Source organism: Varroa jacobsoni, unplaced genomic scaffold (assembly GCF_002532875.2).
Source record: "Varroa jacobsoni isolate VJ856 unplaced genomic scaffold, vjacob_1.0 scaffold_595, whole genome shotgun sequence".
NCBI classification, from domain to species: domain Eukaryota; kingdom Metazoa; phylum Arthropoda; class Arachnida; order Mesostigmata; family Varroidae; genus Varroa; species Varroa jacobsoni.
The window spans coordinates 22,654-48,663 of NW_019213497.1; the positions used below are offsets into that span (position 1 = coordinate 22,654).

The 26,010-nt window shown below is 42.8% G+C and overlaps 2 protein-coding genes across 5 annotated transcripts in view; one reads left to right on the forward strand and one right to left on the reverse strand.

The window, feature by feature from the left end:
* Window positions 1-561: 561 nt before the first annotated feature.
* Window positions 562-7,576, reverse strand: eIF3a (eukaryotic translation initiation factor 3 subunit a). The gene is made up of 9 exons (XM_022835529.2): window positions 7,395-7,576; window positions 5,718-5,803; window positions 5,355-5,459; window positions 4,817-4,945; window positions 4,276-4,578; window positions 3,853-4,101; window positions 2,389-3,630; window positions 1,917-2,219; window positions 562-1,505 (listed from the first exon to the last, which is right to left on the reverse strand). Exons 1-9 carry the CDS (start codon window positions 7,441-7,443, stop codon window positions 762-764), a joined length of 3,210 nt encoding a protein of 1,069 aa, XP_022691264.1. The 5' UTR covers window positions 7,444-7,576; the 3' UTR covers window positions 562-761.
* Window positions 7,577-9,376: 1,800 nt separating this feature from the next.
* Window positions 9,377-26,010, forward strand: part of hts (adducin 1-like protein hts) — a 33,224-nt gene continuing 16,590 nt past the window's right edge. For 2 of the 4 annotated variants that reach the window (XM_022835534.2, XM_022835535.2), the window contains exons 1-9: window positions 9,377-10,331; window positions 21,858-21,976; window positions 22,319-22,405; window positions 22,737-22,820; window positions 23,101-23,364; window positions 23,923-24,090; window positions 24,294-24,433; window positions 24,759-24,972; window positions 25,270-25,484. In XM_022835534.2, coding sequence (XP_022691269.1) covers window positions 21,914-21,976; window positions 22,319-22,405; window positions 22,737-22,820; window positions 23,101-23,364; window positions 23,923-24,090; window positions 24,294-24,433; window positions 24,759-24,972; window positions 25,270-25,484 — 1,235 coding nt within the window. In that variant the 5' untranslated portion in view covers window positions 9,377-10,331; window positions 21,858-21,913. The remainder of the gene's footprint in view (window positions 10,332-21,857; window positions 21,977-22,318; window positions 22,406-22,736; window positions 22,821-23,100; window positions 23,365-23,922; window positions 24,091-24,293; window positions 24,434-24,758; window positions 24,973-25,269; window positions 25,485-26,010) is intronic. The other 2 variants (XM_022835536.2, XM_022835537.2) reach the window with 2 other exon arrangements.

Sequence of the window (26,010 nt, forward strand, 5' to 3'; positions counted from 1 at the left end):
TCTTTAAAAAAAACTGACAATTTTTTTTCAGCACTTTTCGGATGAAACATGGTGTCGACATATGCACAACATTGGGCATTCATGCTATAGTTTTAATAGGATAGATTATATGCGTCAACGGCATGACTGTCTTCAGTCGATCTTTTATCGTAAATGAAAAAATTGTGCTGAGCCCATTTCGGCTGCATGATATAAGTTTTTATCCGCAGTGGCAATGGTTCTTTTCGACGGTAGCTATAAGTGGATTTGAACTCATATTTCCTAAATATGCATAAACGTAAACTCATTTTCCTATCAATATTTTCTGCTTATGTCCTTGAAGGTAATTCCAAGAATTAAAACGAATATGATTTCAAATTTTAGCGGGATAATTTTGGGAACGCTCTCCTTGAGACGTCGTTTATGTATTACACACATATACTTGTATTTAGTTATTCACTCTCTTTACCTGATGCACGCCTCATTAAACCTCCGTAGCACTTTTAATTATCTCCTATTGATTATATTTCGCTCATATTTTGTTCTTGCCTAAAGCTACAACTAAAAACAAAACACGATAGATTCGAGTCCGCAATCATTTACTAAAATTTATTCGATGAAACGAAGGGCCGAAGCACAGACCCGCCGGACGTCTAGACGACAAGTATGTGTATATAAGTCAGATGCAGTAAAGCCGGCCTTATCGTATATCATGAGGCCGATCGCAATACGGCTGATCGACGCAAGCTGCTTTGCCGTCTGCACATCCACGTTAGTTGGATCTAACTCTTCCTCCAATTGTCGCTTGTCACGTCGGAGGAAGGCGCAAAACTTCGGTTATCTCTGCGTCCATCCCTGTCGCGTTCACGGTCTCTATCTTGTCCTCCTCTTGTGTCCTGTCGACCCTGACCAACGCCCCCACTCCTTCTCCAGTAGGACTCACTAACACCGCCACCACGATCCATAGTACCTCCCCTATTACCTCCGCGGCCGAAGTCCCCTCTATCGATATCTCGGTTGTCTCTACGTTGTCCCGTAAGAGGTCCTGTCTTCTCGCGCCAGTTGCTGCTGAGTGAAGCATCATTCCGCGCTCCGAGTGCGGAACCGCTGCCGGTCCCGCTCCCTGAAGTCCAGCGTCCGCCGTCTCTGTCCCGATCCCTGTCTGCTCGAGATCCGTCGGTGAGAGAAATAGGTCGTCGCCAGTGCTGTTGTTGCTGTGCTCTTGACGAAGGTCCATCTCCTTCCCGAGAACGTCCTCCGGCAGCAGCTCCAGCAGCTGCAGCAATCGCCTGAATCTTTTCTTGTCTTTCACGTTCGCGCTGCTCTTGTTCTTCCTGTTCCTGTTTCTTCTGCTGAGCCATTTTCTCTTCAATTTCAAGTTCGCGTTGACGTTGTTTAAGTTCAGCAGCTTTACGGGCGGCCCTCTCTTCCTCTTCAATTCTGCGCAGTTCGGCCTCCTCAGCCTCTTTACGCTTCCGTTCCTTTTCGGCGCGATACTTTTCGCGACGTTCCTGAATACGTTGTTGCTGTAAATGAACAAAACAAAGATCAAGCAGCTGCGTAAAGACGGGTACTCGTAAGCTATTCGTCAGGTCCTAAGAACGTAGTTAGTTCCAAGTCTGAAATATTATGCCTTTAAACTGGCCTTATGTTTGACCTAGGTCACATAACGGGCCAGTTACTACGACGCTGGTAATACTTGAAGACTGATCGAGATAACTTGATATTGGTAAAGACAACTACCGCGTAGCTTCCTCCATATTTTTGTTTCCTTTACGTAGTCTTATGCGATATAAGCTCATTTTCACATACCTTTGACTTATCGCTGTAACTGATATTCTAAGGGATTCTTTACCGACACGGATAGCAAACTATAAACATAACCTATAGCCCAACCCTTTTTTAAAATCTGTAGAGTTCAGTCATACACGGTGTACCTTTCTTTCGGCTAGCCGTTTAGCTTTCTCGCTCGCAAGCCTGGCATCGAATTCCTGCTTAAGTTTCTTGTACTCTTCGTAACGTTCAGCCTGCAGCTTCTGTATGAAGCGCTCCTTGTCCTCGGCCATGCGGCTCAGCCTTCGCTTCTGCTCCATGGCCAAGTGACGTTCGGCAATAGCGCGCTCCACCCTTTCATGCTCCAGCTCATCCCAAAGCTTACGTCTTTCCGCGTCGCGACGGGCAAACTCCTTTTCCAAGAGAGGAATCTCTTCTAAACGCTTGGCACGTTCCATATGATCAATCTGCAACACAGTGATTTGTAAATAAATACAATAATCGGTCTATTACATTAGTTTTTCGTTCAACGAACTAATTTTGAATGATACACATCTACAATATTATTGTTGAAGTCTCTAGATAGAAAGATTTCTGAATAAGTACACCACGACTGAACTCTAATTTGTCTCAAACCTTGCGTTCTTGTTTGTGCATGCGCTGTTGCAGCTCGCGACGCTCCTTGGTCCAGTGATCGAGCTGAATCTGCTGTATATCTTCGGTGTTCATACGTTCCAGCATTTGCTCTTCAATACTTTCGATCATTTTAGCACCAAACTCAGTACGCTTGAGCGCTTCTATTTTTTCTGCCATCATTTTTTTACGTCGCTCCTCTTCTTCGCGTGCCATACGTAGGCCTTCACGTTCCTCCGCCTCCTTCTTAAGGCGTGCCGCTTCGGCCTCCCGAAGCCGCAGCTGGCGACGTTCCTCTTCTTGGCGTTCGGCCTCTTCACGCGCGAGACTCTTGTTCTCAAGTTCTTCTTTGCGTTTTTCAATTTTCGATTGCCTTTCGAGAATTTTGCGCTGTTCGCGTTTCCATCCAGCCAGATAAGCTTTGTGCAACTCCTGACGGAGGCTTTTGCGCTCAGCCTGAATACGCTCTGGCTGAATGACGTCAACGCTTTGACGCAATACCCGATATAGCTTCTCGAGTTGTGAACGAATAAGGTCCGATGGCATGGCCTGCAGATAAGGCCCTCCTTGGTCAATTGTCTCTTCGCGTTGCGAAATCGAAAGCTCAGTGCCGAAGTGCAGGGCTTGCCGCTTATGGTCGATACGCACCTGTAGGCTGTGTCTCCGTACAGCATCAACGACAGCCGCCTCCAGTTCAAAAGCATCAATCATCGGGCAAAGCTCGAGCACGCGAGTGATTGAAATCGACTCGTACACCTGAGCAATCTCACGCAGCAAACGACAGACCATCATTGCCTTGAGGCCCTTAAGATAAACGGTGAGCTCATCGCAAGGAGGTGTGGTAGCGCCTTCTTTTAAGCCGTCTTTACCGGCTTCGCCTACCGCTGGCGCAGTTGAGGTCGACCATTCGTTGATGAACTCGAAAACCTTACTGACCCCCGCGCACAGTTTAAGCGGATCGAAATCGGTTTCAAACAGTGCATACAGTTTTTGAATTTCTTTCGGGGCCAGACTGACGATATTTAACCGCTGTAGATCTCTAACGAGTGTGTGCCTTGATGGCGGATTAGCTAATCCAAGTAGGTTGGCTAAAACCCGCACATTCTTGTCCATCACTGCCTCATCGGTTTCGACGAGGTTATCCATCTCGGGGCGTGTTGCTGGCAGAGGAGTTGCCAGAGTAGCGAGAACAGCGCGTGCAGCCAAACGTCGTAATTCTTCACTTGTAATACTCTTTTTCAGATCCTGCACAAAGTATAAAGAAAAATACATTTTGATAGACTGTAAATTGGGCTTTTACTTTACAAAGAATGGCTTTACGACTTATGTTCTAGAATTTAGGGCACCAGCGCAAAGAAATAATGCATAAGTACTGTTTCAGACAGCTTTACTATGTAGTAGTCTAGTACTAAGCATTAATTACTCTGTCTTAATGAAATCTCCAACGTGTAAAAAGTCGATTTATACCTTGACGAGGTTAAGGTGCTTAAGCAAAGCTGAAGCATGGAAAAGTCCATTGCCGGCCTTCAGAAAAACGAGAGCCAAGCGCTGGTAATAGCCGGCCATCAACGGGGGCTTTGTGGACTTCTTTGAAAGACACATCATAGCATGAATGTCTTCAGCCGCTTTGTATGCTTCCTGCCACAGTTCCATCTTAATGGCCATATCAAGCTGGGTCAGACGGGTTTCCAAGTGCATCTGTTGAGTCTCTGCCGCCTACAAAAGTTCAGTTTGTCACACATGTTTGTTCATTGGGTTCTTCGCTTGTAAGAACAGCATAACAATACGTGGTTGCTATACGTCTTTTTTATATGCACGAAACAACTTGTAAAATAGACAAACCGTGGGTTAATTGGTGCTAGCTCTAGGATAATACGTTGCTCAATATACCTGGAGGTTGATTGCTGTCGCTTGTTGCGGGAAACGGTGAATATGGGCTAGATGACCACGGAGATTGTCGCACAGCTTTCGGAACTCGGTCTTGCGAGCATAGTTGACGCAGAACCGAAACGCTGCCTGAGCGATATCGTGATAGAGACGTTCAACACGCGAGTTGTTTCTCAGGAGTTCTAAACATTGGCGATACGATTCCCATAGAAACTTTACCCACGGCGTCAGAAGGACTCGATCACTGCGCTCCTGGTTGCCCTCACTCGAAACTGCCGATAGGAGGAGATTCTCAGGAGTTGCCACCTAATGGAAAAGGAGTGTGTGACCAAGCGCCCATGCATCGAACTTACCACGTGTAGTTCCGCAAGCATTCTTGACGAAAAAAAGATTATGATTTTGATTTTCTGTTTTTCTATAAGTCTACTATACCAGTACAATACTAAAGTAGATTTATCGGTTTATCGAGCAGTTATGGCTATATTTATTAATATGTATATGTAAATAGAGAACAGATTGATTTATTTATCAAGTTAGTACAAACCTGGTCAAGATCGTCAACCATCGTGGTCTCCAGAACAGCCTGAGCGCTTTCCTTTCGAGCAGCCTCGGTTTTAGCTTCTGCTAGAGCAAGATATTCCTTTACGACTTGTTCTAATGACGCGATGTTCACCTAAACGGTGCCACGGCGTTGAAGTAGATTACCACGTAAGATATTGGTATAATAGGACGTCCCCGTTTACAGGCACTGTCGTTCTGTAGAAGTATTGTCGGCAGACTTGCGAGACCGGCGTAACTTTTTAACTGTTTCGCCGGCAACTGGAATGCCGTTTTGTATTTATTCTACCTGGACAATTCACTTCACCAATTATTAGAATCTGACCGGCAAAGAAAGCGCCCAGGATAAAGTGATTCCTCTTTTCACTAACCATTGTCCCCACCGCCAACAAAATCATCCCGATTTCTTTCTATTATCTATAAATACAAATAAATTTAGCGTATATATATATTCATGGTTTGCGCAACGAACATATCAGACATCTCATCTCCACGTTAGTATATTGTAAGCATGATTATTTTACCTGTTGGCAGATGATTCGATATTGAAAAAGTCCCTCCTTCGCAAGATGACTTTTCTTGAGATCGACACATAGCTCCAGGTACAGTTTCATAATTGGTTCGTGGACCTGCAATGTTATTATTCATCAGTGTTGTTAATATTTTTCTCAGAGGCTTCGCTTTGATGGTTTGACAACACTTGATAAAAGTGCTATCTTTTGATGTAAATCTTTCATAAATAAACAGATACTTCATTTCAAACCATATAATCCATTACGAGAGTGATAATAAATTATTACTCCAAAACAATAATATGCCAGCCGGTGAAATCGGATGAATTGAACGTGATAAGTAAGCCTGTCCGATAACGAGAATGTTTCTTCTACCTTTTGCCATGTTCGGTGCTTGCGTGACTTGATAACATCGTAAAGCGCATCAAGCGCCGATGCTTTTTTGCCAACATCAATGAACTCTGAAGATAGAAGAGAAAGACAACATCGATTAGAGAGCTAGAATCCAACTCATTTGTGTTATTCAAGCCAAAGGCTGACACCTCCTGGGTTAGAGGTGCGAAATCTACAATGCCATTCAGATCCGCCGATATTTAATTTCAGTAAATTAAGCATGTAAACTTAATTAATTGTATATGATTTTGCGAGCAGTCGTTCACGAACAAACATCATATTTTAGCTGAAACGGCACTCTTAGGCTTTTTTTTTTTTTTTTTTTTTTTTTTCGAAATTGTGAGACAACGGACAGAAACATAGAGGCAATTACAAAGATCCACATGTGCTATGTTTTGTTATACTTTGAATTAGTGTTGCAAATACTATTGCAGAACGGGCATTTAGCCCGTGAGTATTACCAAATATTCACCAAGTTATACTACGAAACGAAAAAGTAAGTCATCATAATTCTCGTGCGTCAGATAACGTGACTAGACTGAACTACCTTTGCTTAGCTTGATTGCCCTTTTTTGTATGTATTTTAATTTTGTTATTTATTATTTGCACAGTCTTTAATTAAAACGACAATTGGCATACTTTCGGCTAGTGTACTTTATGTCTCTCGACTTAACTCATATAACAGACAGACAGACGGAAAAGCTGGCATAAAGCCAGAAACCGTTTTGGCCCTGCTGCTTTACTACTGCCAAGCGCACATACATACCTAGACAACAGTATTTACTACAGGCTAGTCGCGTACGCAAAGATAAGTCACCATCATTAATATTCCTTAAGTTAGTAATTGCGGAATATGAAAAATACACTAAACTGAGATATCAACTCGGACTGAAATTGACCCCCCGATCGATACGAAATTCGCGTCACCGTTTATTGCTAATTGTAGCAAGGCGGTAGAGTTTTTACCGGCTGTTATTGTTGCTTTTGTGTTTTGTTACAATGGGCGTGTGTAACGTATCTACGTACACATGGTTACAACTCAAGCCGAGTCCTCTTATTTTAGTGGGTATTAATTTATATTCATGTAGTTTTTCAATATGCAGTTAGAATGAGTAGAGTACTTAACTAGATCGAGGCGTTTGGCAAAAGTTTCCTACTGACACCAAACAGCGGAAATGGTCTTTTGGACATTAGTCAAGCGAATAATTCGTGTAGCTTGTCAAAGCTTTCTCGGTTCGATGTCTAAAATCTCAGAATTTTCAAGTTAATTAAATTCGACTCAATTTTAGGATCGTATTGGAACCAGCTGAAATGTCGTCCTCTGAGTTTCACTATACCATAGACTGCTTGTTAGTTGTTTAATTAGCAGAAAGGGCGAAAGGGAGTTTCGGGAAAAATCATTTCGATGTGTTGTAGAATACCGTATTCACCACATTTACAGTCAATGCCGCGTCAGACTTAGGATAGTACTTCATTGAATTATATCACGGCACAGTTAACGTTCTTTCCATATGAGCTAAATATATATTATTGTGTCTATATGAGAACATATTGACGAAACGTGGCGAAGCCGGCAGCCGCTCGTGTTGGCATCCCAGCTAGGGCAACTGTATGGGGCTGTCTGTGTACAAGGAGATTTTTAATCACGGTAGTGTCTACCTTGTGCCCTTTTTAGGGCATTCTCCGGCCGTTGAAAATAAATCGGCATTTTGACGCCGTCGCCACTTTAGTAGGCGTCGCACACAAGTGAATCGAACGGTGCCTGTTTGCACCGGATTCGCAAGAAAAATTACGTTCAACACACGCTCACTGCCGCTGCACACCAACGAGGTACAAGATGGCGGAAAAAATAACATTCATTAGCGCCAATGTTTTACATGGAAGCTTCACGTCAGTTACCGAGACATAACGATATCATAGAAGCTTAGCGCCTATTCCAGCTGGCGGAAAACGCTCGACCAAAGCGGACACTCAAACGATTTTGCACCCGATTGTATTTTTACGTGAAGATCTCTTCGATTTTCTACTCGGTCGTCGTCCGCTTCAGTCAAAACAATTGTACAAAGGCAACATCTGATATTGATTTCTAATTCACGAGTATTTTTAAGTATTGTTCATTCTACTTTCGACAAGATGGCGGTCGCCGGTGAGACAGATACATGGGCGATGGCTCAAGAGTCATCATTTGGCGGCGGTGGAGAGAGTAGTTACTGCATTCGCGGAACTCTACACTCCGCTAATCTAAATCATCGTTCAGGCATCAGCCGTACAACCGAGGAGTGTACAGTTCTATGTCCTCGATTGTATGTTGCTTTCTAACAATATCTGAGACGATATAGATTATGAAGTAATAATTTTAACTTAGCCAATACAAAAATTGGAGAAACCGAACAAAGCAGCTCATCTCCTTTCTATTACATTTAAGTGTTGCTCAATTGGACCAGGCTCAAAATCAAGGTATATTATACAGTATAAAAGTGGCATAAGAAGCAGTTCTCTACTCTTATTTGTATTTCACAGATTGTTTAAAGACTGCTAAAAAAAATTTAATTCATATTTCAACACAAATAATCAATATTTCGACACAAATATATGGGAACTTCCAAACTTTCATGATTGTTTTTCAAGCTTCTTCCGCGATTACTAATAAGAAATAACTATGAAATAATTTTTAAATTATGGATTTTGCGAGGCGCAGACTGACGAAGGTTTGGAACAACAAACGTTGCTTGGAAAGTACGCAAGCTCTACAAAGGCGTTTTATTTCAGTACTTCACTGTTTTACTAACTCGTAAATAATGTGTCACCTCTGCATAAAGGAACGAGACGAGGTGACAACACATTTTGACAAAAAACATTTGTCACACTTGCAAATGCCGTCGACGCTTAATTTGTACTTTTAAATTGTAGTGTACTCCAACTAGTCTCAGACGCATCATGGGGCCTTCCTAGTTACTGCCGACTGCCAGCTCGAACTTTCTAAAGCCGGTTTTTGCGATTTAACAGAGTCCAAGGTAGCGTAGTATTATATACAGTATTCTAATCTAGCAAGAAAAATTTTATTACGAAAACTTATGCACTGAAAAAGAAACGATATTTTATATCCGACTAATACGATGTACAAAAAAGATAGCCAAATCCCGTCAATCAGTTGTTGCCATCGTTGTCGTGTTAAAGGCTTTCCGTGTCGGCACTATGATCTGTAGTGCCAATCGATCAAATGGCTTTTCCGTCCGCGCGGCCGCGCCCCAATGCAACGGCCATAGCGGGAACCGCCCCTGCTGTTGCGGTCGCAGAATCGGTCAATCAGGGCGGAAGGGAGGGAGGCTACTGCTGCTGCTCGTTGTATCTACACCTATATACTCTTTCCTGCTAAGTTTTGTGTCTGGGTGTGCGTGCGTGCGTGCGTGTCTGTCTGTGAGAGCCGCCTGCGTCTGAGCGTGCGTTGGACTCCTGACTGTTTTGATCAACTGAGCCTGGCCGACTGGGAGGCTCGTTGGCAGGCAAAAGGCAGCAGCCGCCGCCGCCGCCGCCGCCGCAGCCGCCGCCGCCGCCGCCGCCGCAGTCGTCGTCACCGCCGCTGCCGTGCGGCTGCACCGACCAGCCGACCGATTGACCGACGGCAGAGCTAGCATAGGGCACAGAGCGCGGTGCCGGCATCATCAGCAGGCACAAAAAGCCAGTCGCAGCCTCCACGGTGAACAGACGCACCAAGGAGTGAGGACTGCCTGTTACTGCTGTCGCTACCAGGAGCAGCAGTAGCAGCAGCAGCAGCGTGAGTTTAGTGAACAAGCCAGTGAGCGAGTGAGTGGTAGTGCTGCTGCTGCCGCCGCCGGTCGTCGCCGTCGTCGTCGTCGTCGTCCAGCCCAAACGAACGGAGCCAGCTAGACGGACCGACCGACCGACCGACGGACGGATAGGCTATCGTTGCCAACATCCAGCTGCATTTTGTTGCAGTACAAAGCGCCACCCTTTCGAGTGTTTTGTCGTTAAACAATACGCAACGACATAGAATACGCGACCGTTCAAACTGTCCTTGATGTAAACAAATTTGTCCTGCTATTAGCACCTAGTACGACGACAGGAACCGCTTTTATTTGTGCCCCCCGGCAGCAGCAGCAGCAGCAGCAGTAGGACGACGGCCAACTAGATTGATTGCTCGATTGAATAGAAACTAAATTGCAGGAACGTAACCTTTGTACATACCCGCGTTATTTACATGCGTTGCATTGTTACGGAGGGAGTGAGTATTGTGAGCACCCGTGTTTAAAACAGGTTCAATAAGTGAGTGTCCTGGATCCGACCGAGTCAGTGTTGACGTGCACAGCGAGTGTTGCCTGCTCTTAACCAAACCCGGTAAGCCGTGTGTGTTGGCAAGCTGCCGATATCGCCAACTATAGCTTAACACCTACTGATCCGGACCAGAGTAGTAGAATCACAACAGGCCAGGGGAGGTACGACCAAGGATATCTATAGCCGCCACCATTAACGACGCCCAAAAATTAAAAAAGCCACCACCTCGAGCGAAGTAGAGAAGAGGGACGCATTGCCGACTGGGCGCCGCTCTCACGGTGTCATCACAAACAACAGTTTCCGGTAAGTGTTAGCGTTAACGAGACGAAGAGGAACGTGAACGGATTGCTTGCGATGTAGTTCTGCTACTGCGGCCGTCGCTGTGTCATCGTTCTATAGTCTCCGATAACTTTTGGGAAGATACTACGTGCATTCCAATGCTATGCGTTCTCATTGGTATCTTCCGCACCGAAATCGCACCCCGTTATTGTTGCTATCGGCCATATCGTCGAGTTCGATAATAGGATGACCCATAATTGCAGCGGCCGTGTCCGATGCGTTAGTGTACATTGTTTACCAATACAAACTCGGCAGTTGTAATTCTCGCGTCTTGATCAGGAGTCCTAATAAATTCGGAGCCGTTCGCAACAAAGACGAAAGGCAATATTGCTGAGTTCAGTTGGTGTCCTCTCTTAGCGACCTGAAACAGCGCGGTGCCGTAGTGTGCGCTATGATAAGCTGTTGCTGTCGCTGCCGCTGTAAGGCTCGTCGTCCGTTTTTATGGCGACAGCAGCACTGTAGTGAGCTGTGTTTTGTTGCATTGGCCTGATGGAGACGGCAGTAGGGTCGAGCCGGACCGGGCGCCGGTCATCCGCCGCTCAACATTGCCTTCTGTTGGCCACCAGCCCTATTATCAGCACCGCCACTGCCATCATCATTGCCGGCGCAGCAGCAACAGCCTCTTTTGCCTCAGGTGCTTACCGTCGGCCTACGTCCGGCTACTGCTGCTGCTGCTGTCAACGGCAGCAGCAGCAGCAAAAAACCTCACCCAGTATGTCAAGCGCCCGAATGGCGACTGCTGGTGTTGCCGTTGCTGTGCCGCCAGCGGCGGCGGCGGCGGCGGCGGCGGCATGTGTCGCCGTCGTCGTGATGCTGTCGAGGTCAATACAATGAACGAGGAGCATCGTAATTTAACGTATGATTAACTGAATGGGAAATTCTTCCTCACTTCTTTTGCCACTCGGTAACGATAATATGGATGGCAGCCGCTAACGCGTATATGGCACCGCCTATTTTAGCCAGAATAGAAGTAGGGCTGCACAACGATGGGTCGATTTCAGGCGGAAGTTATTGGATACATCGACTAGACTGTGAGAGGAACTGTAGTAGGCGAAGTCCTCGGGTTAGACTCGTAACCGGGCATCGACAGACCGCCGTCGTTAGTTTCATTCTGGAGGCGATCGTCGGCCGTCCAGGCTACAGTCAACGTTAGGTATTGGACGTTTGCTACATCTGCAAAATGCCAAAGATAAATCCCATGCTAGCAGTACCATTCTTGTCGGGAAGATGTCGCATACACTCATTCGTATTAAACTAGTTGTTACTTATACGCAGTAGGAGCATAGGGTAATTTCAAGCTGACCTATTAACTGCATAGACACAATTTAGTAATTTCTTGTCAGTCATTCATCCATCCATCCATCCATCCATCGGACCGGTTATTGATCATTTCAGAAGATCTCAAACAGAACAGCAATGGACGCTGCTCATACACGGACACGCCCAAATCGGGATGACATAGGTCCCGATAAAAGCTAGTGTAACATTTAATCGTTACTCCATTACTGATAACTGTGGGACACTGTTGCCACGATGGCAAATAAGTAGGACCGAATGGAGAATAGGTGGACAGAAAATTCGTGGCCACATCGTCCATTTATCGGGCACGCTACTGACGAATGATAGAAATTAACAAAATACTAGGCAATGAAAATAGTTACGATGACAGGAGAAGAATTGCTGCTGAGGGCTTATTGATTACATCGCTGATGATGACTTCGGCAGCGAACGACTGAAAGGGGAAGGTAAGGGAGCCAAATAAAGGTTCTGAGTTGATCAGAATCAAGACCTAGGTGATACAGTGCGTCGGATCAAAACAGAGTGAATACAGAAAACGAGCGAATTACACTTGTGACGAAGGAGCAGTGAACGAAAGTCTGTTTCCTGTTGTTGTTGTTATAATATGCTTTTCGGGCGCAGTCATTACGAGCAAGAGCGTCGACGACGTCGATGGCTGCAACAACGCTGAGTGGAACCGCTGCTGTCGCTTCTACAGATCTCTGATTGAAGTTGGCGATTTTTAGTTGTGGCGGACGTGACGGCCCATTGAATTCGCTTTCGTAGGCACGTTATCGAAACCACCAGGTGTCTAAAGTGCGTTCGTATGTGTGTCTAGCGGCTTCACGCCGGCGACGCCTCTACTACGATGCTAGGAGCAGCGCGCACAATAACTAGGCTCAATTCGCTTACTGCACAGCACTGCTCGTCATTGTCGTCGTCGCTGGCATCAAGCACCAAGCGTTTGCTGCTGTCGTTCGAGAGGCACCGCGATACAGGATGGCGCGCTACTATCCACAGCATTGGCAACGATGTACAACGCCTGCTACTGCTTCGACGAGCAACAAAACTAGTGGCCCTTTTCCTATTCCCTTCTCGGTCCCAAGTAACGGTGCAGTTGCTTATGCTGTTCCGATGACGTTAGCTGCCGCGGTTGGTCGTCATAGTTGTGACGGTAACCAACGACAACAACGACTGCGGCAGTCGTAGACAGCTCGTGGCGGGCGGCAGCGGCGTTGTCGTATTGAAAAACGAAAAAAGAATTTGTGTCACGTTATCCTACTAAAAAGAATGAAAAATAAGCAGAATCTAAACCAAAGGTGTATACACGAGTCAATCATAGAAGAAGTATTGCTGAAAACTAGTGCCATTGCTCATTTTTGTATGAGCAGGTAGCCGTTTGTAGGTATCCGAACTGGCCGACAAGGTAGTCATTTACAGATTTTAGACAAAAACGAGACAATCTTTAAATCCAACAATTATAAACAATGAGCAAATAATCTGTAGCTACCTATAGGGGCTTTTCGACACTGAAGAAAACCAACCATAACTGTAGATGTGAACACATTGGGCTTCAATGTAATGTAATAGAAGTTGCATAACTTATATCGGTTTCAAAATCTGCCCTGCGCTTTATCCCAAAGATATCCACTAATATCTTTGTAGCAATGAGCAGATACCAGTTCTGAATTCTTTTAGAGAAACCGGCGTCACGGTAATACCAACAATTGGCTATCTGTGGCTTGTAATTCTTGTCATGATTATTCAGTCAACCCTGCTCTGCTGATCTGTAAAGCCTTTTTATGGTATTATATAGCATAGATGCTGGAATTTTATACAGGCCCCTATAGAAACCTAATTGCTAAACGTATTTACTGTTGTAAATTTAACGAGTCTACCTTGGGCAGCGTAAGTACTGAGCCAATCGGATATGTCCAGCGTAATGTAGGCGCCAAACGTATTAGTATAAATTTAGTGTTACATTTCCCTCTGCCTCCCCCATCCCTTCTAAAGATTTCAACAGTTCTACAGGGATGGGGGTTGTACAACCACGTTTCTCGGTCAGGTAGATGATCGAAGTATCCCAATATTTGATCTAATAACTTTTGGGATGGTCAAAAAATCCCTGTGCTATTAAAAAAATTTTCAACGGTATCAATATTCGTCCGTAATGGTGTCCGCCTTCCGTGCACGCGAAAAAATATTCGACTTCTTTACTCTCAGCCCACCGCAGTTTGTTGCCTGCCTCGTCCAGCCGCTGCCACCAATTGGTCTGATCACAGAGACAACTATCCACTGAGTTTCATACAGCCCTTGTTTTGCCAACATGTAACACTTTCACTCTAACATCCTGCATATAACAGCTGTGCATATTTCACTATTATATATATGCACAGAGATAACACTGCCCTATCGCGGGGTCCTTTGGGTTTGATAACAATCACTGGATAGTCCGTTGTCCGTCGGTCGTCGATGACCTCGTAAAGAGCTTCATTTATCGTTCCGTATAAATGGCTCTCTAAGTGGATAATTCTTTCGTTTGATGAACACCGCCAACCTATGGAATAGGCTGGAAAAGAAAATTCCGTGACGAGAACTCGACGGAACGATGTTCGTGTTATATTGCCCTGTTTACTTTTCCATGTATACCTTAAGCGTGTTTCATTGAAACAACTTTCCGTCTAGCATAACGGTATAGTTCTTTCTCTTCACTGATCGAAATAACGAGTAATAGAAGATTTCATTGGGTATGTGTCATGTTGACTAAAGCCCACCGTATGTTGGGGGAGGATCTAAATAACAAAATGAAAATTATAAAAGCGGTTAGTATTCAGTCGTCTAAATGAGAAATAGTCTAGAAATCGGCGGCATATCAGGGCGTGGCGTGTGTTTTAATGCGAGCGGTTCATCGGCCTCTAACCTCCTTTGCCCTTTCCCGTTAGGGACCTCCGCAGGCCGTCGCACATGATGTAATCTGGTCTGTCCAGTCCATGATGAACAGTGCAGCGACGCTCCAAAATGTACGCTACCTTTTCTAAGATGCTTCAGCTATTACCGCGTGCGGTCGATAACAAGCTGTTCACTTCTATGAAGATTTGTCCAGTTAAGTTCGTTTAACGAACTTGTGGAACAATGATAGTATTAAGCCGGTAAAGAAGGGATTATTGCCATCGCCAGACCATACTTTTTTTTTTTTTTTTTTTTTTTTTTACTACTACGTTATTCATTCCTAACTACTCTTTTGTTTTTTTTTTTTTTGTTGTGTATCGCTGTTCGCCATTGTTCAAAGAAGTGGTTTTGATCTTACACTGATCTAGAGAACGTCAAAAGTTAGCTATAAGGTAACAATAACCTTATAGCTAACGTCGATGACAGGGTGTATACTTTGTGAAAGTATGCATATTTATGGTGAATCGCATTGAACGAAAAGAAAAATTAATTCACTCGATAATTTGCAATGAAGCTAGAAGTTTAGTAGAACTCTAGAAAGAAACCGAGGAAGTGGAAAAATCCATTGTAAAACGATTGATTGTATCAAGATGATTTGACTATCTCCAGAAGATTGACTATCTTCTTATACTACTGCTAGTATAACTGTTATCATTATATATTTTTATTGTGAATTGAATAAGCGTTCTAACGCCGCGTGCAGGGTCTGTTAAAAACGCAGATAGAAGAGAAGCGTAAGACAAAAAGGTCACTGTTTGTTCTTATCTACATTTCAGAATAGGGTTCTCTATGACTAGTTAATTTTTATGAATAATAAACCTTTTATATATAATTAATACTACGAGTTTGCTAGATGCTCAACGGAGAAGGTTTTTCGAGTGCAATGATGAGGTGATGAAGTCATCTAGGATAATTTTTGCCCAGTGTGCTTGGTTGTGGGTAAGCGTTACCACGCTATTGGCGCTGGTTACACCCTATTGGTCTGCGTATATAAAGCTTTCCGATCTTCGATATAGGAAAATACTATATCATCGTGATGTTATATTATCTTAGATTTACGTCCTGATCAGAAGTGCCTGGGTAGTATCTATCCGCAATCCTTAACTTTGACATCATCAGGAATCTCATTTGGTCCGCTCGTTTTCTATGACTGACGGGGAGAGTAACACCGTTTAAAATAAATGTGATAATTTAAATAGTCGGCTGCTGAATAAATTATTTTTTCTACAGTTTGTTGTATTTTTCTGGTTCGGCAAAATCTTCATGGGTGGAGCTTTGAATAATTTCATAGGCGCAGTCGCGTGACTGATAATGAAAATTTTTTATTACTGATTTCAAGCTTCGGCAAATCGTTCTGTTAATCGTTCTGCAATAATTGATTTGAAGATAAATGATCCGTTTACATTTCCTATGTAGCCCAACACTAGACGGCTCATGCTGTGCTCAAATGTAAAATATAAATAAAATCCAAAGCCTTAATAAACCTGTCACTCAAGTGTCCAACTTTTTATTTACTACCAAGGGTGCAAAAATCGATTTTCTTGGATAATATTGAACAAAAGTTTCCTTTGATTCACGGTAACTATCCAGATAAGGTTAGAAATTGTCACGTCTTGCCAGAGCTACGCGATAGAACTATAATGGTTTTCCTATTTGCGGTAGCTCTAATTATCTATCATAATCTGGCGGACTCGCGGCCTTCGTTCCATGCTTATTTAACCATTGATTAGCTTTGATTTAACTTTTTCATATTATACTCAGCTCAACGTAAATTACAAGATACAATAAGGCTTATCCCGTTGCAGTTGCCCTGTCTGACCTACCCGTTATTCCTTTGCGGCTGTTTGATCGGTATGTTTGAATACCTCGGCCAAACGGCTAACTTAAGTCTAGATTTACCTCGTTCGTGGTATGTTGGCCTTTGCTACAATATGTTTCTACAATATGATTACGGTTTTTTTTTAAGTGTTTCTTTAAGTGTTTTTTTTAAGTGTCCCGGACTCTGTTTCCGGGACGCACCTGAATAGGATCTATCGTCGGCGGACCTCTGAGGGAGGGACGTACGTGAATCAAGTGGTCTTATGTCGACTGCTAGTAACCGTTACGATTGATAAAGTCGGTTGGCATACTAATTTTGTCACTGTGAAGTTACCAAGGCGTACAGATTAACTTTTTTTTTTTTATAATAAACATATTTCACCGAATAAAGGTTAACTAGAGCATCATGTTAAGTATCAGTATAGTATTTCAATTCAGCTCGTTGAAAGCTTTCGAATAGGACGATAAAAGAAAGCTACCGCTATATAGACGTCCATGCAAAAATATTGCTGCCACTTTGGCAGGGGGCAAAAAAGTTCTGCAAAAATCTCGCTATGAAACTTTAGCCTAATATAGACCCTACAATTTTCTTATAGATTTTTACAAAAGATTTCCCCAATGATCTCCCATTCCCTATCATGAGGAAAAAAAGCTGCCCTTCAAAAAAGTATTCAAACGATTGCAAAAAATCAACTTAGATTGCTCGTATTTCATTAGTTATAAACAACTTGAACAAGAATCTACGATTTACGACTCAGTTGCAAAAGTTAAAAAAAAAAATTCGAAAATTCTCCTAAATGCAATTTTGTATGCATTTTGTAGAATTTAGAAAAATAAACAACCTTCCCATATGTACCTTCTATAAATTCTCAGCGGTTATCAAGGAAGTCACAAAAGCGACCAATTTGCCTGACTGAGCACCACACTCTATGGAAAAATGAAACTTCTCTGGGGAAGAATATTGATTAAATTGGCTGTTCTAAGTGCAAGTTCTCCCGTAAAGAATAAGCTTCTTCCGAGCCAGAAAACGCAGCCATGTCCTATTGCCATTGGAAAGCGTTTGAGACTCGATAAAGACACGAATCAACAGACGGACGCTATATTAGACAAACACACTGGTGTATCAAGTGCATTTCATTCATTTTACCTATAAAACAAAAGACTAACTATATTTATAATAGAAATAGCGTCAAATAGAGCTTCTTCCACAATATAGGTTGAGCAAATTTCCTTATGCAACACAAGTTGAGCGCACTTGTTCACACAACATAAATTTTATAAAAATATACAATTATATATATCAGCATGAACGATGTTGGTGAGCGTCGTAGTGTTTCCAAACGGTAGTTAGGCGTCTTCTCCGAGCGTGGACCATAATAAGCTCAATCAATCCGTGCCTTCTGTGGGATTGATTTGGGTCTGAAAAACCCGCCGATTTAGGCGTTTAGTCTCAGCTCAGAAAATAGCAGTTGGAGTATTGAAGTTCTACTTTCCATACAGCGACCACGAAGCTAGAAAACGGTTTATTTTTTTTGACTGAGTCCCTCTGTCCGTCTGCTCGACTAGTATTTAAAGCAAAGGAACCTTTTTTTAGGTTATAAGTCTTTTAAGCGATTTTATCATTATACATTTGTATGTATTCCGCGAATAAACATAGTTTCGACCGCTTCACTATTGGTATTGGTAGAATTGTATGCCACGCAACTGTATAATGGCCAGCGGGGAAGCGTTTTGTTAGTTTTTGCCATTTTCAAGATAAAAGTGGCCTTTTTCTGTAGAAGAACTCTACCTAAAAGGTCAGCTGTGTTGGTCTTAATGGTCATCGTCTTCCAGCTGCAAACTAAAACGATCGGATCAATCGTGTTCTACAACACGGTCCAGCTTATATATATGTATGCATATGTTATGTAATATAGAGTAAACCTGTTGAATAGGTCGATGGAATAATTGAGCCTGGTCTGGGCATACGACCTGTGTACAATGCATTGGACGCGCACTCTTAAAAGAGTCCTAATTTGAGAAGCAATTCTCAGATCTCATGATCGTGGAGCACTTCTGTTCGTGTTTCTGGATAAACTGATGTTCTACACAAAGTGTGCACAATCGCAGAAAGATCTCGGAAGCCTGGCAACGCTTAGTATTAAACTGTGGTAAATTTTAGTTGTGCTTTTATTGGGTATGCTTCAATGAAACGCTCTTGCACTTTAATTTTAATTACTAAACAAGGATTTCGATAGCGTGCTTGGAGCAATACGCTGGTATTGCCGTTCGGTGCTAACGTACTATGCTTTTTTTCATAGATGTCGCTTGACGGATGTTACAGTAAGCCAGAAAACGCTAGTCAGCTATGCATGACAGCACACGGAAGAGCATAAGAGGAGACGTTCCTTGTCATCGGATTACTTCGTATAACCCTTACTCACTTATGCTATATATTTATGACTGTTGTGAGTGAACAAATAGGACGTATGATTGCTCATACTGTTCTCTTATAGTATAATACTGCTCTAATACAACGTTTAGACGGAAAAAAACTAACAGTGGCTGTTAATGTACGTACACCCTGTAACAGTAATGGATATTATGAGTCATCTTTTAGCTGCCTTTGTCCGGTCGCCATATTCGACGAATGGCTACGCTGAAAGAAACATAGTAACGTCATCACTTGGCCGTGGAACTCATGTATCGTCATGAAGGTCATACAGAAGTAGAACAGAAAGAATAAAAAAGAGACTGTTGACCAAAATCCATTTAAACCTTGTGCAACGTTATCTATACTTTGCATATCTACGATATCTATACTACTACTAAAACAGGGTGGTAACGTTGATGATATTGTTGTTATATAACTAGTCCAGATAGATGCGTTCGATCTTGTTCAAAACGCTCACTTGACTGGCATCCCTAGGCGTATCGACTTTAAGTTCGAATCAGTCTTATTCTCCTCATCGGGTGGAGTCGAATGTTTGAGCCTACACCAGTGTAGCGTGTATGGCAATGCATTCTTCAATCGAACTAAGAGGGGAGAACAACCTAACAAGAGAGTTAAAGGTGGTCGGTCCTGCCGACAGTAAAACCTTTTCATACCCCATTTGTGACGACTCCGGTTCAAGCGATGCTGCCTCTACAGCTGACTGTAAATAGCATCGGTTCGTGTTGAGATTGGCAAGATGCTGCTTCCGGTACCGAGAGATTAGTTGATACGCTACGAGCTACTGCTACTGCTACTCTTGCCAGTAGGGAGGAATGTAACCAGTTTTTGGGCCTTGGGCCAAACATACGGCAAAAGAGTATTTGTCGGCTGTCGAAGGCCACATCTGAACTTTCATCCTAGGTTGGGTTTTTCCTCTCGAGCTAGCGATTAACCTGATTTCTGACATTTTTCGTGGGCGAATTAGTAATGGAGAACATAGATTTGAAATCTATTATTTACAACGAAGTTGCCCTTTATATGCAGAATCTCCTTTTTCAGTATCGACTTGAAATAGACTGTAATTTGTCTTCAAATACTATGGTTACTTTATGCAGTAGGGCATCGCTGCCAAGGTGAAAATAATGCAGGTTACCAACGAAGATGCTACATGGTCACACTGATGACGCGTCGGCTCGCTGGTCCCTTAGCCCTAGTTAAGCGCGAATTGTCAGGAGTGAAACACACTTTAAGTTATATGATAATTATAATAAATAACATGGCATTCTGTTAGTTGCCAATTTAGACCGATCGTATTTTATTGACGCCAGACACAGCGGTTAAGGCGATTCAAAAAGAAAATGTCTAAATCTGTACAACATTGCCGGTTCTTGTATACCAAGTCCTCTGTCTTTTTGCGTTGACTTGTGTGGAAATCGATTGGTCTTCGCGGAAAAGTCCCGGCTAACTGAGCTAACTTCCTCCCAACAGTTCTCCATCGAGGCGACGACGGCGTGGCAAATTAAGGTGGAGGAGATCGTTGTGACGATAGCGCGTTATCGTATCGACAACGAGAAAAAAAAAAGAGACGCTTCATTTTCTATAGAATTTCTCATTAAAGTCGCAATTTTCTTTGTTGGACCTAGTGCCGACGCTCTTAGCAGGAGACTAAGCGTCTGTCGACATCTAAAAACTGATACCAACCTCCATTTCATATTTTTGGTTGATCTACCTTCTGGCACAGGTTTCGTTATAAATGTCAGCGCTTTTGATGTTGCTAATGCTGGCTTCACGTTGATTATTTACTACTAAAAAACAAACAAACAAACAAACAATATGGTGAAATCTCCAACACAATGTTTTCAAGAGTTGTTACAACAGTTGACGAAGTTCAGCGCCACTTACATGTTAGGCAACATCTTAGCACAGACCGCTACGGTGATCATTATGATATAACGTGAAGTTTCTTGTCTGTCTTTCGGAAAAGTTAACTTATGTGACGTTAGTGTAAGTAAGTTGACATCATACGCAGGTCGAACTGGCCATTTTCAAGTACTTAATTGAAATATATTTTAGTCGAAGACAGCGACGCATCTGAAAAGTGTGGACTGTTTAGAGCGAGCATCTGCAATTAGGCCGGTCTTTGACCGGTGTATATCTAAAGGTGCCGGAAAGGCTTCCTATATACAAGACGCAATGATTGACGACACAATGTGGTCGTTATTTTATCGGTATCTTATCTCTAATGCTTGATAGGTTGCACTCTACATTGTCTTTGGCGGCCCCAGTGCCTTCCCCAGAAATATTGGGCGGTCCAATAGCGGACAACTTCTAGACGGACGAGGTAGTATTTGGGCAGTAATCCTTAAAATGGTCGTTTTCGTTTACTTGGAAATGACACACACATTTGAAGGCTTTTTTGTCCCCTTTGTATAGCCTTGCCTAACTTGATTTTCTTTCTTTATGCAAGTAATAGAAAATACCTCTTTTTTTTTCAACTCAGGTTATGAATAGGCTCATGTGGTTCGATTTTAGTTAAGTATCTGTAAAATAGCTTATATACACAATCAGGTCGACATTAGGCATAGTGATTTTGCGAGAACAAGCATTGAAGCTTGCTTTGAACAGCACATCAGAGTTTTTCGTTTGCTTGAGAAAGGTTTTTATCATTTAGGTCACACTCAAATGATCCAATTTTACATTGGAAGGTCTGCAACTGGCATCAGTTTCAAACAGGTGCAACCAACGTAAAATTTAATGAACTTTCGTTCTCAGCATATTATTTATTTAGTGGAGCATTAATAACGTGGCACTGAACACATAGAACGTACGTACGTATAAGTTACTTATTTGAGCGTATTTATTCAAATTGAGTTGTTATACAGTTACATCGACTGCAACAGTCTTTACCGATGAAAGGGAATGCAAAATGTAACCATGACTGGTTATGCAAGAGTTGATTTTTGTGTAGCTTTTAAGAGCAGTTGTTAACAAGTTTCGCACATTCATTCTGTTCATTGATGGACTAATTGCAGGCTGAGTGTGTCAGGGTTCAGATTGTTTGGTCGTGGTCATTTTGTCTTCGTACAAAATGGCCGACGAGTCTAACGGAGGGACCAATGGCACCTTCGATCCGGAGGACCCCGAACTGCAGGTAATGATTTGCAGATTATAATGATTGCCACGCATGTGGCTGTATACCTTTATCACCTTGAAAACTTCTATACAAATAGAGAGTAGTCCAAGGCCGACAGTCTGAGGCCCTGTTTTTCTGAATCTCAGAAGTTGACCTCCTGTCGACAGCCAGTGTTCGAATCTAAAACGTAACTTAAGGCGATTCATCATCATTATACGAACGTATCCAGTAAGTTCGAAAGCTTTTCCACCGTAAGCTTTTTCGATTTGTGAAATGGTTTCAACCCTTTGAAGAAGTGTAAGGCCATTGGCGCACGCTAATGTGTGATCGTCTCCATTTTTCCCTGTTTTATTTGCGCAGAGGCAGATGATGCGTCCAGCGGACATCGCGGCGGACATGAAAGAAATGGACCGACGAAAGCGGGTCGAGATGATCATGAACTCGCAGGTAAATTGCCCGGTATCTGACATATGTTTAGGTAAACACTTTGTCTATATAAATGGTTGCTACAAAATAAGCGGTGATCCGACCTGAAACGAATGAATTTTGAGTCGTTTTACTCTATTGGCATTCTGGTTATGAACAGCTGATATACCGGCGCTTCTTTTAGTTTAGTATGGATAAGTCTTGTCGTAGAGCTACGAAATGGTCTAGTAACATGTTTCGTCGTTTCGCCGTAGACAGCTACGTCTCTTGCATATCGAATACTTAACTAGTGGACTACTTTTGCTACTACGCTAAATTTGCGCGTTGCGATTGTACGAACGATCTTTTCCAGGTGTTCCGGGAGGAGTTGGAACGGATTGTAGAGAGTCAATTAAGAAGTGGCTATACGCCGGGGAATATCCAGGCCCTTCAACAGGTTAAAGCTAACCGTTGTTGTCTTGTATATGCTATACATAGGTGTATAAATATTCACAATTTTCCCTAATGGTCTCCCGATGCTTCGATCGACCAAACAAGGCGTTCATAATGAATTTGATTATTTTGGCTAATCATTGACTCCACTCGGGGTCGGGTAGAATAAAGGGATGGTAATGACCATACCATATTAAGCCGTCGATATTAATAGTTTACTTTTCCTAGGAATGGCAATTGTTTTCACTGTTTTCATGCGTATATGTGTGCGCGTGTGGCTACAGGTTACGGACATGCTCCTGCCGTCCTCTCAGAAGCAGCGCGGCTGCCCTTTGCTTCCGATCAATGACATACGCGGGGTTGACGGTCTTCGCTATTCACCGCCAGAGCGGGCCCTTCGTTGCAAAATGGCGGCGTTGTGTCGTCTGCTTGATATGTACGGATGGGCTGCTACGGCCGGTCAGGGCCAGTTCACGCATGCCACCGTGCGAATCTCACAGGATCAAGAACACTTCCTGATAAATCCCTTTGGCTTACTTCTACACGAGGTAAAAATCCTCTATTGCTGCGTTAAGCGATATTGGCAGGCAAACAAACAAGCAAAAGAAATATTTGATATTTCCCTTTACGAGGCGGCCGGTAATTTTTCGTGTCAAATATTTAGGTGTATCAAAAATGGTTTTTTGCATCATTATGATGAATTTCAGGTCCTTTTAGATTTAAAACTAATTGAAGATCTCCGGCTTACCTCTTAAAAATTCTACTCGAACTACCTATAATGTAGACGGCCGATTTTAGACATGTTTATCTAAGTTCGCTTAATGCAACGAGATTAGATTATAGCTCACTTCTGCTCAAAATACGAAAATGACGCATCGTTTCCTACCAAGATCTAAATGTATTAATAAATAAATAAATAAATGTTCTACCAAATAAATGTTCGAGTCTAAAAAAACAGGCTAATAACAGATGGAGACATGCCTGTTGCCACAGGCAGCTGGCCAAAGTCTGCCCCAATTTAGGTGCCGTACCCTTTATAATATATATACATAAGCAAGTGGCTCACTGTGTCCTACTCTTCGTTTTTCCTGCCTGGCTGTGTAAAGGTGACAGCATCATCATTACTCAAGGTGGACATGCAGGGTCAAGTGATCGATTCCGGCACCACGACGTTTTCGTTCGCACGCGGCGCATTCGCCCAGCATGCAATCGTACACGCACATAGACCAGATATTAAAGCCATCGTGCAAACCAGACATCCAGCTATCGTGACGGTGCGTATAATGTGTATTACCAACCTAGGAAAAGCTTTCACAGACGAGTATAGAATAACAGCTTAGTTCTGCAAACGAGTGAACTGTTTCTAATTTTGTATTTAAACCTGCACCTAATTTTTTTTTTTTTCACTAATACGATCAATTGACTTCCTACCCTTAATTGACTCCCTACTAATTACAAAATGTATCTATTTGCACAGGTCTCAGCAATGAAAAACGGTCTGATGCCGGTATGCTCGGATGCCGCACTTCTCGGTGACATCTCGTACGCAACGGCTGGTGTCGATTGTGAAGGCCTATCAAAGGCACTTGGTCCTGTGAATAAAATTGTTTTTATCAGGTGAGGGAGTATACGCTTTGTTGATGCATAATAGCTTGAGCTTTTATTATGATTAAATTAGGAATTAAATATTGATTTCCTTTTAAAATTGAAATTTTGTCTAAGGGGCTTTATTATACAAACGAAATTTTTTGTTACATACATACAGGGTACAACGTGCAGATGAATTAAAAGTCGTACGAATTGTTTTTTTTACCTGTCTCACCGTTTATTTATTTGGTTTAGTAAAGAGGATCTTCTTATCAGATGACGATGAAAGTTCAGGGCTGTTTCCATGGTTAACACTCGCGTTTGTGTATGGTTTTCTTTGTCGAAACATATACAGAAATCAAGGAGCACTGATTGGAGGCGACTCAATTGAAGAGGCGTTCGCTTCGTTGGCAGCGACGGTCTCTGCATGTGAGCAGCTTCTTGCCTTAGCACCTCTCGGTCTAGACAATGTGTACGTGCTTAGCCCTGAAGAAATGGCCGCAATTCGCGAAGAGCAAAAACAACAGACCAAGGATCATGAACCAGCTATTCCAGCCGATGAAGATAAGGTAAGGCGATTTCGCGCTGCTATCGACAGATTAAATGTAAGACAGGAGCTTCATAATATAAGATTTACTAAAATTTGTGTTGAGTACACTGAAATATATCCCGCAGGTTATGGGGACGGACGGCTAATGGGCGACCTCATTAGAAGTTGGGCATACATGCTTTGTTCGTGTGTCGTATTGTCTGTTATCACAAAATTCTCGAATAGTGTAATCGATTAAACGAGATCAACGATCGGTAACTGATAAATTTGTTGTTTACCTATGCCGTGTTACATTGGTTACTCTAATTTGTTTCAGGATAAAATGGACTCAAAGCTGTCGCGTCGATTGCGTCTCTGCGATGTGGCGTTCGAGGCTCATATGCGTACACTTGACAACAGCGGCCTTCGTACAGGTTATTTCTATAGACAACCGTTATTACGGGACGAACGGCCGCGTGCCAAAAATGATGTAGAGGTCCCGCCGTCCGCATCGTCATTTGGCCAGAGCTTCGACGAGGACAAATGGCTCAGGTAAAAGTTTATTGAAAGTCTTTTCATTCCTGGACAATATTTTTGTGTTCCGATTTCGAATGTTTCAGACATTTTATTATTTAGGTTTGTCTTATTCTCCACGGTACCTTTTTGAACGCGTGCAAGGACGAAGCCTAAGGTACATATGCGCAGGAAGCCCTATCGTTTGCCTATGTTCTTTTTGAAGGCATAGTTTTGGCCTGGCTGTTGAACAGATATAATATAGAGGAAAATTGGGTGGCACACAACGTAAAAAGATGCAACCGTTCCTTTAGGGCCAACTTATATATATATAGAGGCGGTAGGACTATCTTAACGCTAGGGTAGTGCGGTCAAACAGCTTGGCATACTATGACGCCATTATAGTGTAAGGTTACATTGTCTGTCTCATATTTTGTATCGCTGCCGATGTATTATGTGATTATATTTCTTCTTATCGTGATTGTGACTTTTCTGCTGTTGATCTCCAATTTGCTTATAAGGCGTATTCTGGCCTTCGCTGTTCGAATCGCTTTTACTCTATTGG